This window comes from Triturus cristatus, chromosome 5_2, assembly GCF_964204655.1.
Source record: "Triturus cristatus chromosome 5_2, aTriCri1.1, whole genome shotgun sequence".
NCBI lineage: Eukaryota > Metazoa > Chordata > Amphibia > Caudata > Salamandridae > Triturus > Triturus cristatus.
In genome coordinates this window covers 201,242,758-201,263,489 of record NC_140588.1, presented here as the reverse complement: position 1 = coordinate 201,263,489, position 20,732 = coordinate 201,242,758, and the positions used below count along the sequence as shown (strand labels likewise).

At 41.4% G+C, this 20,732-nt stretch overlaps 1 protein-coding gene across 1 annotated transcript in view; it reads left to right on the top strand.

Moving 5' to 3' along the window:
- Window positions 1–19,958, top strand: part of LOC146822798 (partitioning defective 6 homolog gamma-like) — a 198,695-nt gene extending 178,737 nt beyond the window's left edge. Inside the window, exon 3 of the mRNA XM_085606991.1 lies at window positions 17,199–19,958. Within this exon, the coding sequence (XP_085463117.1) occupies window positions 17,199–18,055 (857 nt within the window). The 3' untranslated portion in view covers window positions 18,056–19,958. The remainder of the gene's footprint in view (window positions 1–17,198) is intronic.
- The last annotated feature ends 774 nt before the right edge of the window (window positions 19,959–20,732 follow it).

Here is a 20,732-nt window from a genome sequence, read left to right as displayed (position 1 = left end):
AGAATGTCCTCTTAGTCCAGAAGTGTTCTTAAGTTATGTTGTCACAGTTCCAGTACTTAATGCCAGTTTCTGCCTTTGAAGTAGATAAACTTCAAAGAAAAGTTTCTGTAGTGCACGACCATGCCTTTTCCTGACCTGGCTCCATACAGACTAAGCAGAGGTGGAGACCGCTTTGTGTTAGAACAGGCACAGCCCTGTACAGGTGTATGTGACCAATTCTCCCACCACTGTAGTTCAGGAAGACCCATCAGCCTGGTGATGGGCCATCAGGATATGCAGGGCACACCTCTGCTCCCTTTGTGTGACCGTCTGGAGTGAATGCCCAAACAGCCCAGCTGCCGCCCTCCCTCAGACGTGGATTCCACAGGCAGGCAGAGGCACAGAATGACAAAGATAAAAGTGCCCACTTTCTAAAAGTGTCCTTTTAAAACACACAATCTAAAAAAACTTCAATAAAAGATTCATTTTTAAATTGTGACTTCAGGTACCCAAACTTCAAATATCTATTGCTTCCCAGTTGGAAGTTACACTTGTAAGAGGTTACAAGGCAGCTCCAATTATAACCTATAGGAGAGCTAGTCTTTGCACTAGTGAAAAAAAAATCAGCAGTATTTCACTATCAGGACATGTAAAATACACCATAACATGTCCTACCTTTCAAACACTGCACCCTGCCCACGGGGCTACCTTGGGCTTTCTTTAGGGGTGCCTCATATGTAGCTAAAGGAAACGTTTGGGCCTGGCCAGTGGCTACATTTGCCAGGTCGACATGGCAGTTCAAAACTGCACACACATACTAGTGTGGTAGGTCTGAGATCTGGTTGCAGGGCTACTCAGGTGGGCGGCACAATCGGTGCTGCAGACCCCACTAGTAGCATTTGAATTACAGGTCCTGGGCACACACAGTGCACTTTTAGGGTATTACCAGTAAATCAGACATGCCAGTCATGGATAACCAGTCACAATTTACACAGGGAGCACTTACACTTTAGCACTGATCAGCAGTGGTAAAGCGTCCAGAGTTCTAAAACCAGCAAAACCAAAAAGCAGCACAGAGTAAAAAACAGCAGGTCAGAAGCAAAAATGACAGGCAAAAAACTAGCCAAAGGTGCCAGGTCTAACATTTCCCAATTGGTTGATATGGATTAAAGATTTAAGTGACTGATCATTCAGTTGGATGCCATTCCCATCTGATTTTTGCTTATTATTTTACTACCATTGGGCTTTGAACCGTATCTTGTATACTATATATTGTAGATACCACTGTAGGAGCACTGCATCATCTGCATTGTATTCAGTTATATCACCATGTATTATATTGTACTGCACAATGATTGTTGTAAAACAATCACGACCTACATCCAGAATAATTTACTTTTGTACAATTTAGTTGAAACGGAACTTAATTTCTCATTTGTTTTTGGATTACTTTGAAATTGTGGTGAGCTCTCCTAATGCTAATGAGTGCCTTGTGACTACTTGTTTTTAAGGTATACTTTGTCCCCTTGTCCCGTGGGCATACATGTGTGTCCTTGTCGGTTGTACACATTGCTGTTGAACACAAGCAGGGACTTCTCTGTGAGGTGTGACTTTAAGGTTTTGCCATCCATCTGTAAACTTTCATGCCTAGTCTCTGAGGAGCTCTTCAATATTACTATTTCTAATTTCATGTTAGAGGCTATGGTGGCAGAAAGCATTAATCTGGGTAAACTGGCAATTTGCCCCACTACAGGCATGTGGAGGAATTGTTCTAGAGTCAAAGCCAGCCAGTCTCGGGCTACCTGTCATGGCCCGTGTAAGCAGGTGTGCAGCTACTAAGGCCTTCCATCCGTGCATTTAAGGCTAAACTTCATGAGGCAGAGTAAATGCTGCAAGCCAGCACATGTTGTGCAAATTATGTTAAGACTGGATACACTGAACAGGCATTTTATAGGACAATACACTTACTTCTGCAATCACTTTACAAGCAAGGATGGTAACAGAAATAAGCACATAAAAGTAAGATTACATATCGAGGACATGACTGATCCACTAAAGATCCATCTTGGATCAACTATGGTTTCCTCTGTCCTCTTCCATTTTTTAAACAGCATTCAAATCAAAGACTGTATATGCGCTATATGAAATCATTTTCTTTTTAAATTCCACCATTAAGCAAAGAAAATGTGCTTTCCACATCTGATTAGACATTAGAAGCTGCAAAACATAAATGGGTACTGAAAACTCAGTCTCTAGCCTCGTATTCTTGAGACCATAAAAGTGACTCTAACCACATTTTGTTCGTTCGTGTTTTTTTTGTTTTTTTATCTTGGTCTCTGAATCTGTTAACAGAAAAAGGCCTAAATACAGTTTCCATTGCAACTTCACTTTATTTTGGATTGTAGTAGTGTACATTGGTGTCCCGTTCCTCTGACTTGGATGAGTAGAGTTCACAGATAATGAGATTCAACTAAATGTAAAATGTAAATTTGATACTTGTATAGCGCACTACTCACCCGCAAGGGTCTCAAGGCGCTTGTACGAATACCTCTGTGGAACCCATCCTTGCTTTCCCTGTGAGGCGTCCACTCCTTGGCACCCCCAAGGTGGAGGCCAGGCATCCTTAGCGTTGTGGGGGCCGTTGTGGAAATTAAGCAAGCTATTGCCCAGAGTTGCAGAGTGGGACTCCATGATTGGAATAGGCACCGAGGCGAGAATTATCATGTACGTGGAATTTTGAGCCCAAGACCCGCCGAGGCGGGGAATTGAACCCTGGTCCCGAGCTAGACCTCTGCATCAGGGTCTGCCGCTCTAATCATTGAGCCACACTTCTACACTTTAATGGTTTGCAGGCATTCTTGGTTGCTGGCGAGAGAGCACAGGGTTTAGGCGAGGAGTAGTGTCTACAAATTAGGCCCATCTTCATGTTTGTGTTTTCATGATTAGGTGACCTTCGTTGCTCCTGAAGTGATCACAGATCTTGGAAGCGAAAAACATATGTTTGGTGCATTTACTCGGTTGCTTCAGGTGATGGGACTCTGGTCTGTTCCAGGGTGCACACACATCATATAGTTTGTCGATGAACGATGTGGCTCCATTAGAACAGCAAAAAGAACTATTGATGGACAGAATGCAGAACAATGTCATACATTCAACCCAGTACAGAGATCTGGGCCTAAATCCATCGGTTTTTTGCTCACCATGCCATTCCAGTTTGAACCCAGCCATATGCAAATCAGTCTTGACCCTGCGCCCAATGGGAACAGTCCAGCCCGAACTGCCAGGCTTGGGAGTCCAGGCTGGACTGTTCCCATGAGGCACAGGGTCAGACTGATTTGTATATGGCCATGTTTGAACTGGGGTGGCGAAGTGAGCTAAAGAATGATGGATTCAACCCAGATCAGTTGACTGGGGGTGAGTGCTTGCAATGTTCAACACTCCGTCAATCATCCCCTTTGGTTTTCCATTAGAATAGCACCTTCTGTTCATTGAGTAGCTTTCGATTACTTGGGAGTGCTTTGCTACACTTTTTAGTTAACTTAGTTTCTTTTTGTAGATGGAGTTTAATACGGATATACTGCTTTTTGACCATTTTTAGTGGCAAACTTATTTATGAATCTTAAAGTTAGCTTTGATTCCTCACATTGGTTTTGAATGCATTAAAAAACCGTTAAGGTCCTTTCCAACCAGCTTCTTGACACATCCTTCTTACCTGGCCCACAGCTTTACACTTGTTTGCACACAACTATTAGCTTTTTTTTGTCTATTACCGTTTGTCTATTTAACACTTACTTGGAGGAGGTAAACAGTCCCTGACCTCATTGAAATTCCAAGCCTAATGACCACAAACAAGTTTATTACTAGGGGTAAATCTGTAGTGGGTTTGCTAATCAAGGTAATGCAGGCAGCCAGCCACATGCTCGGATTCCCAAAACCTCCACTCTGGAGCGAATGTTGTGTTCTACAGCTTAGGGGTATATATGTAAATTATGAATTTATTACATAGTTAACGAACAGTACGGTCTTGTTGGTAAGATGCTAATGTAAACTTTTAGAACAGATCAGTGAAACATTTTTGCAAAGCTTTAGCACCTAATGTATTGATGGGGGAAAAAAACCTCAACATTGACATGTAAGTTATCGTTGTCTTAGTGAAGGTTGGCTTGACAAAATCATTTCCCCTAAAGTACAGTTTAGTGGAAAGAGTAAAGCGATACAGTACAATTTTTTTTTTTTTTTTACACAATAGCAAGCAACTGAAGATGGTTCTATATAGATAGATAGATATAACTTTTTGGTCCATAATATAAACTATAGTTGTCATGTGAGTACAATGAAAGTGAAGCACTCCACTTCGTTCCAAAACCCAAAAAAGTTACAACTGACATAACTACAAATTGATCAAAAGTAGATAAAGATCTCGAAATCCCAAGCTATCTTTACAAAAAACAATTTAAGGTCTTTCATGGAGCCTTTTTGTGGCTTAAGGCTTTTGGGTTATCCGATTGGACTTTTTAGAAGTTCTGTTGAACATTGGAATTCAGATTCAGTCCTGCAGAAGCATAACATCATTCCCATGAAACATGTGTTGGCTGTTCAATGCCAAAGGGAACTCGTGCACTTTTAACAAAACCCGTTCAAAATGCGGCATTTTGTGGCATTCGTTTGATGGTTAACTATTATTTATATTATTGAAAGGTGTTTACTTTATGTTCATAAAAATAGTTTGTGGATAAGCAATTGTATTTTATAGTAAACTATCTGCAGTTGCTTTTTTTTTTTTTAGCAATAGTGTACCATTGCTTTATGCTCCCCATTAAAATAGTACTTTAAGGTACATTGTGTTCTGAAATGTTTTTTGGTTCAGTAGTGATCTCATCAGGGCCCGTGAAAACTATTTAGGTTCCTCTTAATCTTGTAATAAACCCACTTCTTCTATGTACTGAATTTAACGAGGTCATTGTACCATAGGTTTCTTAAACTACACATTACACTGATTTTTTTTTTTTTGTTTAAAGCAGGATTGTTTTCTATTCTGCTTCGGTTTTAAAGCTTCAGAGTTAAAATAAGAACGACATTTGTTAAAAACACGATTTACAAGAACAGTCGGGCAGTTCAGTTTGTCATGAGCACACATTTGTTAGTGTTGACCATTTTTTTTTTAAAGAGTTCTCTGACCATGTTTTCCCTGCTTTGTTGTAACAAATGCCTGAGTATAACCAATTTTCCACTGCGGCCTCCTCAAAGTGTACTTTACCTATACCCAGCAACTGAAGAAGCATGGGCATTTATTTCCATTCAAGAGAAGACAGTGGGTCGTGTTTGGACAGGTGTTTTGTTCTGTACAGGAGGTATCAAATCGAAGACCATCTTGCGGAGGAGGGTAATGATGCCCGTGTTTCATACAAAAGATTAATTTTCAATACTCAAGCCTGCCCTGTAGCTTTATCTACCCAACCACTGCACGCTAGGCTCCTGCGAGATGACATCTAAGCCTTGTGGCATACTGGGAGTGAAGTTGTATAGTTGAGTGGAGAAAGGCCATCCTCGAGTTTGGTTTTGCCTCCACAGGACTTCTCCCATCTTTTTATGTAAGGGGACCTGCACTCTTCAATGTCAGTCTACAGAATTAGCGGAATAATGTACCTCGGATGGAGCTTCCAACTCAGACAAACTCCGTTTCCAGTCGACTATTTTGTTTAGAGAGGCATTATTCTTTTGTTAGTCTATTGTACTGGTTTTGCGCAAACTATGCAAAAATGATAGTTACCTTGTTATGAAGTTGAGAAGAAATTGTGGCTAGTGTTGTCATTTTGCAGGAGAGTGCTCGAGATATAGTAGAGAGACCAGTAGAATGATGCATTAAGGCCATAACCCTAAAAATACCCTTTTCTCAAGTGGAAATTAGATTTCTTTGTTGCACAGTATTAAACCTCATTCTTCCAAGGGGAATATCAGTCCTCTTGGACTAATAGATAAGTGAGAGAAAAGCACGTCTTCCAGGATTGGCAGATTTCAACCTCGCTATCCAAGGATGAGGGACATAGTCACCATTCTCCCTCCATGCCGTGATACCCATTCTTAGGTTACCTAGGCTGTTTGGCTGGGTAATTGTTACTTTTATCCATTTGTTTGTCTCAAGAATGCAATCGGAATGTATGGCATAATTTGTTGCAGCGGTACCACATTTTTACAACACATTCAACATGACACAGTGCTGATATTTCAGGATGGACCCCACAACAATAAAATTATCCATTAGCCAGGTTATGGTACTTTTCAAAAAGGCATGATATATTCCTTTTGTCAGTTAATTTGTACTGTGATCTGCTTTTGAAAGTGTAAGGATTGAGCAATCTTTCACGATGGAGGACGTCACAAATTCTGTAAATAAACTTTCCCCTTAACCAGTTTGGAAACTGACAAGTGCCTGTAGAGCTCTCGGATTTACTTTGGGTTAATAGGGGCTACACAGGTACAACATTTTAGGAGATAGTTTAATCCAGTTAATTGGGAGCCTTAATCTCAAAACAACCTAGCATGCGTCATCTTGGAACCTTTCTGTCCATGTATACCACAGGAGGAGGGAGCTGTGTCTGTTTCTTGTCCTCCCAGTCATAGTTCGCCTTTTGTTTTTGGCGAATTTCCCTTCTAAAGAGATCTATATTTAGCCAGGTTGTATCTATACGATAGCGGATATTCTCGATTTGGCAGGAGAGGGCAAGGGAGGAACTACTGAGAACCGAGATACTGGGAGAAGAGAGCCAACCTATTCTAGTTGAGTACTTATTTTTGATGGAAAAAAAGAGTATAAATGAAGAGGCTCTTTAAAGGAATAGAAGACTGGGGGGGGGGGGGGAAGGCACACTCGCCTATTTAAATAACTTTTTTACAAAGTAAACACGCTAACAGTTCTTTAATTTAACAACTAAAGGATTCCATTATGCTGTATTCATGATCAAATCTTCATTCAAAATTAATTTTTGAGAGGATAAAATAAAAAAAACTCAGACATTTTGTTCCACCACCTGGAACCTCATGTATAAGCAAAACCAATTGGCGTTGCTCATGCTTATTAAAATATAATAAATAAAAAACAACATAACCGCTAGTACTGTAACTAATCTTAAACCTTTTGAGGTTTAAGATTAGTTGCAGTACTAGCGGTTATGTTGTTTTTTATTATATAGAGGCCTAGCTTTACTGCCGTTGGCCTACCTCCAGTGTTGGTATTGGTATTAAAATATAAGGCACAAAAAGCTGTTTTTCCTTGTTAGGAACTGAAACACCTACTCTACGACTAAGTTAATAAGCAGAGGGAGCGCAACCTGAAGAAGGGAGAAAACCCAGAGAGAACCATGTCGACTGTGCATCGTTCTTTGCAAATGCTGACAGTGAACTTTTCTTGGCAAATATTTCACTTTCCCCTGCACAGAATTCCTAAAAATAAAAATTACCATGCATTTAAAAGTGCCTCGGTGTACAAATGTGGCTTTAAACAACTGTAACTCAACGTTTACGTTGCTTGCAGTAATCCCGTACAGTGTGTCTAGGGGAAATTTGCATTCCTACTGCTGTGTGCATGAGTAAAGCTGGCACTGGTGCTGCCCTTGGCGTACTTTGTGTGAGGATCTCACTGCTGATTCCTTTGCTGCACATGTATGCATGTATATATTGTGTACTGCCTCTTGCAATGCAGCAATTATACTGTGTGTCAGAGAGGGGGGGTGCTTACGCTGGTGTTGGTATACTGTACCTGCTCATTGTAGATAAAGCTTGCTCTTCTGCTTTCTGTCCAGTGAGGTGAGTGAAGCGGGCGTCGCAGTGCCAGCACTGCACGTGTTCACTGTTATGGGCTCCTGCCAGCTGCTTCATGTGCTGTACATGTGTGTGAGAAGTTAACACTGCTGCCATCTAATTTGTTCCGGTTATGCCTGGAAACACACCAATGGTACCCAAATTTTCTTGATGGAACATAAAGGACCATGTGCTAGTGCGTTGCCTGGTTAGTGTTGCTCTGGAGCCCCTATTCCATCTCAAGTTTTTCTGCTCACATTTTGTTTGTTTGTCGTTTGATGGAGTGGAGGAGTGAGGGTGGGATTGCATCATAACAGTGCGCTGCAGAGTTTGGGTTACCCTCTAGGGGTTGGTCAGAACTGGCAGTTTTACATAAAAACTCTGCGAGATTCGGCGGACTTCCGCAAGCAGCGGGTATTTGGCACATCGCACAGTTAGCGCTGATTTTTAAAAAAATCAGTGCGAATGGCATCAAGCAGTGCCAGAGGGCACTGCCTCTTTCTACCTCTAGATTTAGATTTTCTACTCGAGCGGCAGCTTTCTCAACTGAACGGTCAGGGCTTGCTGTGAATGCCCTTGTTGAAAAATCTTGCAGGGAGGTGTTCTATGAGCACAACTTCTCGCGCGCGACTCTCCATTTTTAAGTTAAAACGCTACCAAGCCACAGATGGCGTAGGTTTGCCGGGGCTCCTTGTCCAAGTGGAACACTGAGTGGGCAAAACTCTGCTGCGGAGGGAATTTTCACCCACCTCTAGTAATCTGTTTTTGGTGGGTATTTAGTAGGTTTATTTTGGGAAAGATTTCGGTTTCACGATGGGCCTAGTAGAGTTTTTACTGGATGTGCACTGTACGTGATCACTCCCTTTCTGTACATCTTAAATACTGGTATGCTAGTATTGTACATTTGTAATAGCACATTCTTACAGTTTGTATGCGCCAGGTGCGCTTATAAACTCTGAGTACCTTTTTGGTTGCTGCAGTATCAATCGGTCACAAGTTGAGTAAGAAGATGTCTCCAAAGATGCAGTGTGTTGGAGTTTGTATTCCACGCCCTCAAGGGTGTAAAAAGAGATCTCTGAAGCGGCGCTCGTTCAAGTTTTGCCTCTTTGCTGAGACTGCCATCTGCGGTTTCTGTACTCCTAAAAGTATACTCGCAATGCTGAATGGGGTTGGGAGTTTGCACAATTCCCAACCGTGCTTATCATGCGTGGCCTGTAGGTTAACAGAGGACCAGGCCGTGCATAACTTGTATAACTATACACAAAAACATATTAAAATCTAAACTATAAACCTCTTACCTAGGGGCTTTGTCAGCACTTGTTAGTGTATTTCCACACCCGGACGCGTCCACGGTTTATCTGACGTTTACCATGTACCTACAGGGGATATCTCGGTCTGAGGGAGGATGCACAGTTACTAATGAGTCATTGGCAGTGTTCCCTTGCTGCCCGAAGAGATACCCGCCTCGGTGGAAGTAATTCCGTCTTTGAAGTGCTTTCCAGAGCTGTCAGTTAACGCTCCGCAGTTCCCATAGGAAACAATAATGCCCGGTGAGCACTGCTGGAAAAAGAGGCCCGGTTGAACAGTTCTGCATGAGTCTGGCAGTCGGCCTCTCTGAGGAATTCAGTTTGTTTATATAATCTTATCTGGCTAACCATTGGTATTTTGGTCTGGCATACAGGCCCTATGGGAAGCAGCTGTCCAAGCACTGGGAGTGTTGCTCCCGGTGCCTTCTCAGAGGGCCCTTATTTCTGTTCATGTGAATTTAAAGACGCACAGCGCCACGCTGCTTCGGGTTAAAAGCTCTGTTGTCGAACGCGGCCCTTTCATGTTGCGTAGCACGTCCCAGGCGCCTGCTTTTCATAATGTTTGCTGGATTAATGCTGCCCGCGCCTAGACAATCCCTGTTCCATTGTTGTAACGAGTCTTGCGATTTGCTGTGCTTCGTTTCTCAAAAATGTATCTAGGTGTAACTGAATAGCCGACAGGAGGATTCCATTCTGTGTGTGCCTAGGTTTTGCAACTTCACAGGGGTTCAAGAGTTTTTTGCACACGTTTGTATTTGGAAGAACCGTGCAGGCACCTTAGATTTCATGAATTAAAGCACACTGCTAATTTCTATATTAAGTTACGGTATATCTGGGTGGGGGCATAACAATTTTTAGTTTTGGGAGCCTTGTTTAGTATCTGATGGTGTAGGATTTATAAGTATGCGCAGGATAAAATCCACTGGCATTTTCTGATACTTAAACAGAATCGAGGTAGCTTGTTAATAGGCAAATAGCCAGCTTTTAAACGGCTATGTGCAGTGCCGAGTCCAAGAAATCTAGACTGGTTTTCTGAAAGTGCTCGTTTCCTGTAGCCGTAGCCAACCTATTTCTAAGTGAGCCATGCAACAAGGTGCCTTCCCTTCTCTCCCCTGCTATCACATGGCTACGTGTGCCATCAGCCAAGATGCAGGGCCAGGCACCCATGTTCACCCAATGCAACCGAATCTCCCTTTGAGGCCCAATAACCTGGAATCTTAGCGCCAAACCGACAGAGGTGTGCACAGTGTCTCTGTACCCAATGCCCCCCCTCGAAGCAGTGCAATTCTCAGCACTTCACTCGCTGTCACTCTCAGAACATCACATAACATTATCTATTGTAAGTCCAGGACCTTTAAATCCTTACACCAAATGGGTAGGGCCTTGCACGTATAAAACACGCACCTAAATGCAAGTCTAAGCCATGCTCGGACTTAGCTCTGATTGTGCGAAGAAGATTGGAAGACGCAGACAACCTAGGGTGATCCCCACACTGGCAGTCTTCCTTAGGACACCTTAAACTTCGTCAGTGCCAAGATATGGTCTTAATCCTCCTGCTGAGCACTGCCCCTTGAACTGACAGCTCTGGCCTCTCAGTAGTCCGAGCACCCATGGTCATAAAGGGAGCGCGTCATTACTTTCACCTCCAACTCCCACCGTCTTCTTCAGTTTTAGGGTTTTGATTCCTTTCAACTTTATGGCCACAAAGGTATGTTTGTCAACCAAAGGGAAGCAGCTGCTAAGGTCTGTGTGTGTGTGCACGTCAAGGGGGTGGGGAGGATTCATTGCCTTTTACTCCTGGGGCTGTCCTACGTCTAGCAACGCTCTTATAGAATTGTGGCCCTTTGGAGGGCTAAAATTAAAGGCAGTCTATCACCAATCAAATCGACTCCAGTATCTATACACGCCTGTATCCACATTTATGTATTACACATACCTCTACACACACAGACCAACCCTCGTTCGCTCTCTCGGTTTTTCTTCTCCCTCGCTCTTTTCTAACACTAGTATATCATCTGTTCAGAAAGAGCGTCTAAATTAGGAAAGTGCTTCTGTTGCGTTCTGAAGGTTGCAGAGGCTATACAAATGCAGATATCATTCTCTGTAGGTTGGTCCCACAAGACGGATTTTCCTACCATGGATACCGCATAGGCTGAAGTACAGCAACAAAATACCTTCATATTTTCTTGGTACTTTTTTTAATGATTTGCACTTACACGTAACTGCTGTAGGATTGGTAGATCTGTGACTCAGAACAAATTGTTCCTCCCTGTGCTTTCCACCCACAATCCAACCAAGAATGACTACTCACCCTTAAAAGGCACCACCCAACACCACACTAATGTATAAGTGACTGCTTTGGTGAGGGAGTAGTTTTTCTGACAATTCTCACTTCCCAAGTGTAGCACACATACCCCATTCAATATATTTTAGATAGCCTTTATCACACATGACCAGCACACCTTTCAAAAACGAATATTTTGTTTTTGGTCTGATGGGCAACAGCAGTGCACAGCCAACAATGACACATTAATATCTCACCGAAAAACTGCCACTTTCCAAAAGCACTAAGTAGGCAGCCCCCCCCACACTTTCATATGCGTAACACTGCCCACCAACTCCAAAGTTTGCAAATCTTGGGCAAATCAACTGCACTATCCCGCACCATACCACCGTACTGTCAAGTCGATATTTGCATAAATACGAAAACAACCTGATTTGCGAGAGATGTATAAAAAGCACCAGACAATTGATTCTGTGATATAACTGCCAGAAAAAACAGTAATCTTTCAACATTAAAAAAACCCACAAAAATCTTCCTGTATCAAACTTAATCTAGTTTAACAATGACTTACAAAACTCTTCAAATCTTAAGACAAAACAATCTCCATATTTACCATATACAACCAAACATCAGCTAAACGGACACCATCAAATGCTTGTTCCTCCAATCGATAACCTTACCAGATCCTGTCCAAAGTGTGCCCGGATATAGAAGTGCACAGATACCATACCAACGATGGCTGGCACTGTAGAAATGTAAATAACAAATAATCATCTAAGTCCACATTCAACTGTCGCACAACATAGCAAGGCAGGCAATCGTCACTAGATGCTTGGGTAACATCTCTTTGGATGAGAGAAGGCATTCTATGCCTGAATGAGCAGCAACAGACCCAACAATATTTTTTCGAGCTGATAATGTATCTGAAATTAGAGTTTTAAGACTGTCAGGGTATGGTCGACTTTTAGCAAACCATGTGTGTCGTGTCTGTTTTTTTTCTTTCTCCTCTTGGTTTCCCTTGCCTTGTCCATATTATTTTACTCCAAAAGTTTTTCTTCCTTAACCTCTAATGTCTACATAAATATATATATATTTTTTTCATTGTGTATTGATCTCTTTAGTGTGTTTTCATTCTCCTTAGAAGGAATTTAGTATGAACTTTCTGCATACATTTAAAGGGGTACCAGTGACTCGTATAGATAGTAAGTTCAGGTCTTCATTGATTCACTAAGTCTATAAGACAAATTATGTATGTATACGATGCTCGGGTAAAAAGTAAAAGAGGAGAGAACCATAACATCATATTTATTCTATCATCTCATGACCCTGCCCATATTAGCTTACTTTATGTAGGTATGTTGTCGCATGTCCTAGGAGGTAACAGCAGCTCCGTCAGACAGTAGCGCCATGCAGAGGATTTCCCACAGGCGCCTGGGTTCCAAAAAAATAATGGCGAGAGACACATTGATGTAAATAGGCCCTGGATAGCATATCATAATTTAGTCTCCAATGTGCATTTATAGTGGCCATAGAGTCCATCCATTCTTCATGTGTTGGTGTGGTCGCAGTTTTTCCAAGTTTCAGAGATTACATAGTTTTATGAGTGCAAGAGCTGAGGAAATCCACATTTACTCGTCTGTGTTTATTCCGGCAACGCCTTGGATATCATGTGGGAGTGCTAGTTCTACTTAGAAAATGATGACCAAGTCACTCACACTTTTAATGATGCGTAATGTTTGTTCTCCTATTTTAAACTGAGGATATGTAGTATATGTCTTACCATTTGTTTGAATCACCAGCAAAGCAATTCATAGGAGATTTTTATGCCTCTCCTATCAGACAGTGAAAGCTTTCAGCTTGCGTAAAAATCTATTGTCTGCTAACAGTGATCCTATAGCCTGCCCATTGGTTGGCTTTATTTTCACTCTAATTTGCTTGCATATCTGTTAACTTATGTGGGCTTGCCTTCCTCTTCTTGTGTTGGTGCCTCTATTGAAGCATGGCCCAATTACTTCTGACATTCCACTTCTTAAGTTTCGAGCACTACTTTTTTTCTTTTTGGTTAAGCACTCCATGAGAGTCCATGTTTTCCAGGTGTCTTCCTCGTGTACTTCTCTTCCCCTCATCTGAGCTCCATGTTTCTCTCGCCATGTGCTCCTCTCCCCTGTGCTCCACGTTTCCCTTGTCTGTACTTCTACCCTGCCTTCTATGTTGATGGGGGGGGGGTTCTCAAAGTGAAGACATTTTTTTTTTTTCCTTGTCCCCTGTGTGCCGTAGACCATCCCTGTTGAATTTTCTTTAGTATGGGATTATGCAGGCCTCAGACACTTGGTACTTTTATAAAGGGTTTGAGTGCAGGGTGTCTGTATTTCTTGGTGTCGTTCTATCAGTACCCAGTTCAGGTTTTCCAGATTAGGATTTATGTGGTAGACATTTGGGAGAGATGGTGAGCTCTAGTATGTTTTTTCATGTGAGAAAAGCGCAAGCCACCCATTGTAATCAGTCTCGATATTGCAAGTCTCAGTGTGATAGATCCCTTTCGAAGCATCTATCAACATCAGAGTGAAATGCTATTGACAAAGTTGACCATATTTTGCCTCTTGGAGAAATGCAAAAGGAATGTTAAATTTCTAGTTTTTAAAAGTATATAAGGAATGTTGTATTACCAAACTGTTTGTAATATTTAATCTTTTATATGGTGGATATAACTAATACAATGTTTCTTAAGAACACAACTACACCCCCAAGCCCTCAACTGTTTTATGGTGAAGGACAGTATCAAGTTCAAAATACTCATTATGTAGAAGGTCTAATAAACCAAACGTTTTGCAAAAATTGGCACACCTATCAAGATCCTATGTTTGGCAGTCGTACCCCTGACCCACCAATGTTCCTTCAAGCAAAAATGTAAAGGGTATTTCACTGGGAAATGAGCTGTCCAGATTCTAACGCTGTGGGCAATTGCCTGAAGACCAAACTAAAGTTTCTAGACTTAAGTTATCTGCATAAACTGCTTTGTTTGCCTTCTAATTTATGAGAGAAGGTATCTCTTAAAGCCCGGTGCTGGTGAGGCAGTCACGGCTGAACTTCTTTGAGGCACCTCCTACATTGTCAGAAGTTCCGTGAAGAGTCCTAGTTAAAAAAAAACAAATTGCTATTTTCTGATATTCATGGTGCTAGAACGGTTGACTGAAAATAAGTGCTAGCATAACGGATTTATATTGCTAGATATATTTGTTCTGGGAACTCTTATTGGATAATGTATGTAGTTGCGCTTCATAAACAGTGGTCATGTGATCTTATTGGCATGTACACATTCTTTGGTGTCAGATTGTTTTAATGTCTGAATTTTCACCTAGGGTTCATATCTGCACCAGATATACCAAAAAATACTTCTGTGCTGAAGCAAAATTTAAATTTGCACAAAATGATGTGACATTTAATTTATTGCAAATCCCTACTGTGGTGTGAAATAAAAAAAAAATCTTTAAGTAGAATCGCTAAGTTTTCGAAAAACTGCATATATTTGAGAAATACTTATTTTTTGTTTTGTCCTTGCTTCATATAAACAATTAGTGGGCCTCATTCATGAAGATTATGACTCACTCTTGTACAAAGACACTGGAAGTAGGGTTGCTTGGGGTGCTGCAGCCCAAGCAACCCTACTTCCAGTGTCTATGTACAAGAGTAAGTCATAATGGCTAATTTGCTACACTTGTTCTTAGTTCAATGCTTGGATTTTTCACAATCCCCTATATTTTCACCCATGTAACATTGGTGACAGCACCCCCATTCTGAAAATTGTTCCGCACCTCATGAAATCCAAGAGTAAGCAAGGATAGCTCCTAGCTTACACTTCAGGAGGAAGCCAGGAGTAGTACAAGAGTAAGTCAAACCTACTAATAGCAAAATCATTGTGAATCGTTGTTTAATATGCGTTTTATATATAACAGATGCTTTGTACTAATGCTTTCTGTTAGAAATATAAGTAACCTGTGGTAATGACTTTGCTTCGGGATTTGCATTTCCATAGAAACAAAGGGACAGTGGACATTAGTATTTTATAATTGTTTATTGATAATCTTGTTACAAACAAAAATGTGAGAATATTAGATCTTCTCCAGATAGTAATGTCTGTATTTGTATTTCATTACATGTTATGAAAGCTTACACTTGCTGTAGAATTCCCTTGTGAAGAATGCCAGTCGTCTTGGATTTTCCTCACAGACCGATCTGTGCACTTCAAGTCTGCGATGGCTGTTCTTGACCCCATCTCCAAATTGCTTTTTGAATAGCAGCAACCTATTCAGAGATCCAAGCACTACTTCAATGTTCTAGTGCAACAGCTTAGCCCTTTCACAAAATGCGTGCTAACTCCTCAAGTGAAAGCCCAAATTTTTCATAACACTCACATAATTCATGATTTTAAAGGGACAATGAATTGTAACCCATTTGTTTCCTAATAAAAGCAGCTATATATTCCCAGTTAGAAAATGTCGGACCTCGTTTGGGGGTTAGGAGCGGGGGTCCGCAGGCAGACAGGACTACTAAATTGCAACTGTAGAGGTTTAGGTCGCATGCCACTGATGTTCTGGGATCTGTCCTATTATGACTCTGCAAACTGGGTCCGGTAAAACACTTTCCGCACTTGACCCTGATGGCAGTGAGGGCTAGCAGTAACTGGCTTCTCGGGGAGGTAGTTTGGGAGGCATGTAAATATATCATCACTGACTTTTTTTCCAAGCTAACCCATGTTGCTGACTCACAAACATTTTGACAATTATTCTAAGATATCACTGTAGTGGCACAACTTTCCCCTGTCTTTAGCGTACACATTTAATCAGTAGTCTCCTTTTGAGTTTTCAGCCATTGCTTCTCAAAATTTGGTTCCAAACAAAAGATCTTCACTGGCCATACCCTGATTTCTATGGACATTGGTTCAATTAGCCCATCTCTAGGCTTTTCTTTGCATGAAAGTTAGTAGGCAGGTATTGGTATTCTGGTGTAGTTTAAGAACGAAATGCTTAAGCTTTTATCATATGCTCCTAGGAAAATTGTTCAAGGGATCACGGTCTGATCCAGCCTCTTATTACATAAAAGGAGGAGTTGGTACATCTATTGAGGGACTCTGGATCCATTTTGACCTAGGCATATTTCTGCTTGAACAAAAAACTGAAAACATGGTAGTGTTATTTAATGGCCGACATCTCCTCAGTTAATTGGCTAAACCAGTCCATTAGTAAGGAGATGCTGTTTAACTTCACCTACACAAGGAACTACTAAGATAGCTGGAAATATGTCTGGATCATTTTATGGGCCAGCTACCATGCTGCGCAAGGCTACCCACCAGATGGCTACAGGGGAAAGAACATACAATTACAAAAACAAAATGAGAGCTGTTGTTGGTGTGGAGAGGTGGCGGTGGGATGCTTGGTTGGTCAGAAAACATTGTAATGTGAAATATAAACAGGGTATTCCTTTGCATGTTTTTCCATGTTTGCTTACTAGAGTTTGTTATAGTATGATACTCTAAAGTATCAATACTAAACATTTTTAAAATTAGCACGGTTTGGTATGGAAAAAAATTTCATTTTCTACTTTGAGTAAATAAATGGACAGATGTACTGCTTCGAAGAGACCAAGCTAGCAGTTATTTGGAGTCCTGTAGTTTTACTCAGTGGATATCTTTGTTGTCCGTAATAGTGTTATTCTAATTTAATGTTAATAATTGCAGTTTCTGTTAGCGTACAAAAAACGTATTGACTAATCCTACTGGGCGGGTCTCTGGGATTTATTACCACATTTGTAACCATCTTTTTTTCTGTTTGCAGAGGAAGTGGACTACAGTAACTTCGGTACAAACACACTGACCCGGAGGAAGAAAGTCTTGGTGACTCTGCGAAATGACAACTTCCGCCGGCGGCCTCACATCAACATCAGCATGCCTCATGACTTTAGGCCTGTGTCTTCCATCATCGATGTGGACATCCTGCCTGAAACACATCGGAGAGTGAGGCTATACCGACATGGCTGTGAGAAGCCGCTAGGTTTTTATATCCGTGACGGAACTAGCGTGAGGGTGACTCCTCAGGGTTTGGAAAAAGTGCCAGGCATTTTCATCTCTCGTATGGTTCCAGGGGGGCTGGCAGAGAGTACGGGTCTCCTGGCTGTCAACGATGAAGTGCTGGAAGTAAATGGCATAGAAGTTGCTGGCAAAACCCTCGACCAAGTAACAGACATGATGATTGCCAACAGCCACAACCTTATCATTACAGTCAAGCCAGCCAACCAAAGAAACAACATAATCCGAAGCAGCAGGATGTCTGGCAGTTCTGGGCAGTCTACGGACAGCACAGCAAGCCACCACAGCCTACCATCCTCAAATGCCCTGCAGAACTTCCACCCTGATGAAATAGAGAGCGACGAAGAGACAGACATTGTCATTGAGGGTGTCCTGGAACCACTACACATTCCAAAATCTCACAGCCTGCCATCAAACAGCCTGGCCCGGCTGAATGGCAATAACCTTAGCCACAGGCTACAGCGAGAACTGGTGCTGAACCATTCAGGGCGGGAAAGCAACGGCAGTATCCACAAAATACTGAGTTCCTTGAAAGCAGACCCACGACACAGTTTGGTAATCCCAAGAGGTGGCATAGAGGAGGATGGGACGGTGATAACCTTATAGCTCCTGCCTCTCTTTAGGTCATAACTGCTATTTAAATCATGATGCAGACATGAACACAAAGACAAAGTACATTCTCTGCAAATCTCTGTGGTGGAAACATGTCTCGGTTCACCACCTCCTGGATTAGAATTAATCCAGTTCAGTTGGGAAATGATGCAAAAAGAAATGTGGTGAATTTTACTAGCCTCAAGAGAAAAAAGTGCTTTGAAACAGCTGACGTCGAAAGTATTCTTTTTATTTGTGCAATTTAATACTACATTCCTAAAATCATTTGTTGTCAAAATTGTAGCCTTTGGTGCGGAGCGAAGTGCGTAGGCACCTTTTAAGATGCAGCAGATAGAAAATATTGATCACTCCAACAATACTATTGAAGAGAACTATATTTTAAATTTTTACTGTGACCATGTTGATAGTCCCAATGACCACATTTTATGTTTTTTTTTTTTGTTGCGTTATTATTCCACCACTGGTAACAGACAGTGAGACTTGGAGTAGACAGTGGGGTGGGGGGCATTTATCAGAGGCATACCTGTTTCTTCCACTGTGATATATCAAGGACTTGGTGGCTACTGGGCAACGAAAAATAAGAAGAGCTTAAAATGGCAAGTCATGCGATTTTAATAGTGGACTGGCATTTCTGGTTACCGCAAAAAGAGTATGATGTTGTCCCAAGAAATGTCTTCCTTTTCAAGTTATCCCAGCTCCCCACTACTAGATCTGTTTTCTTAAAATTAAGTCATTGTGTATGTTTACACAGATTTTGAAAGATGTCTGAATAATCCAGAGCAAGTTAATTTGAAAAAAGAATGCCTCTTTAAAAAGTATTGTCCTTTTTCGTGAAAACTGTGACCAAATTATTTGCCCGAGTTATCCGAATTTGTTTTGGGAGAGTTTACTAGGGTGGATTACCTGTATTTGGCGCCACTTGATGGGCAATAGTTGTGCTGCCTCGAAATTGTGTAGTTTTGTTGACAGGCCTGGAAAGGAGGGTAAGAGTTGGGTGAGCATCTTAGCTGGGTTGTGTGGGTCACTTTGTGCACAATTAATAGAAAAGGATATTCTGAAAAGATGACTTGTCTAGTATTACTACTAAATCCGGTACCATAAGGTAAAATAAGATTGTTTTAAATTAATATTTATGGGGCAGTTAATTACTGTCTGTATTAATACTTTATGTGCTTTATATTTGTGTACACCTTTTGGGGGTGGTGGGTAAAAATGGGAGTTCAGCAGAATTGGTATTAAGGAGCTAGTGATATTGGTGACACTAAAAATAGTTTTTTCTATGAACCACATGGTGAATGCTAAGACCTGTAGTTAAGATGTTTGCTTTGGAGGGTAGTTATCGAATGGATCGGCAGCTGTCAAAAATTCTTCAAGTCTAAAGCAGCTTCGTGAAGACCCTCCATGTGCTTTCGTAAACCATGTTGTACGGTGCTGGGGTAGGTATTGGAGTGCCTGGAATGATTTGGCAAGCCAGGTGCTCGACAATTTAACTCTTTGGATTACTTTCATCCTTCATTTGACAGTCTTCTCCTGGTTAACACTTGGACTACCTACTGGAAGAAACTCCTTTAGCCTGTGGTTTTTTTTAATGGCCTGTTTACAGTTTTTCATGTCTTATTTTGCATCATTGTGCACATAGATTTTTTTATAGGAACAAAGTTACAGTAGTGTTTTGTAATGTTTTTCACTCCACTTTCAGTGTAATTTTTTTTACTTTTACTATTCTATTTTGTATGTCGTAGCCATTTTACTGTGTTTTTTTAAGAAAAATAGTTTAAACTGTTACGTATCAATGTCCATTCTGAATTGTACCCCAGAATTTCCAGTATCTTTATTGCTCATTGCTGTTTTCAGGAGGGCAGATGATAATAAAGAATTAATAAAATATAAAAAATGTTATGACTGCGCTGAAATGAAAATGTTATTAATTTAGATTTGCAATGCTTGTGTTTTTTCCTCATAACACTTTTCAGTGTTTGTCGTGTAAAGCGTAAGCGCAAGAATATGAATCAAAAACGATTTTCCGGCTAGTCTGTCACGCAGGTGTGCAAGTTGTGTATAGTGTACAATATCTTGAAAACCCATATATGCCACCAGTACTAAATTAAAATCCAAGGTTCATTAAATGGTAGCACAAAGTCTGCCATTATCAGTGAGAACCTCAGGCTAGTGTAAAACACCAATAGCTTGCCCAACTTGAAAAAAGAAGTCTCAGTTTGTAGAGGGAAACGCATGGAATTGGGACAAACTACACAAAGAAGAATGGTTCCTGGCCAGAAACCTCTGAATTGTGGGACTTGGTGGCCAACCTGGCTAAGAAACAGAAATCACGACTCTAATTTAAACATTAGGATCACAGGCATTGGTTGGCTTTACTCAGTGCAATCACCTCTTTGTGTAATTGAATGCATTTGAAGAAAGGCAAGTACTGGGGCTTGGCCTAGCCGCGGAGCTCGATGGCCGCAAGTTAAAGGAGCTGCGGCACCCGTGAATCCCTTCCGAAGATCCGCATCATCTATCCGGCTACCAAGTGGCGGGACACCTGGAGAGAACACTGCTGCCACTAATGAGCCCTTCACCGGCTGCCTGAGCCCGGCGCCGACCGAACGGTGGCCATTTGAATTTGAGGCCTACCCTGGCTTCCAGAGCCAGAGGCCGTGGTGCCGAGCAT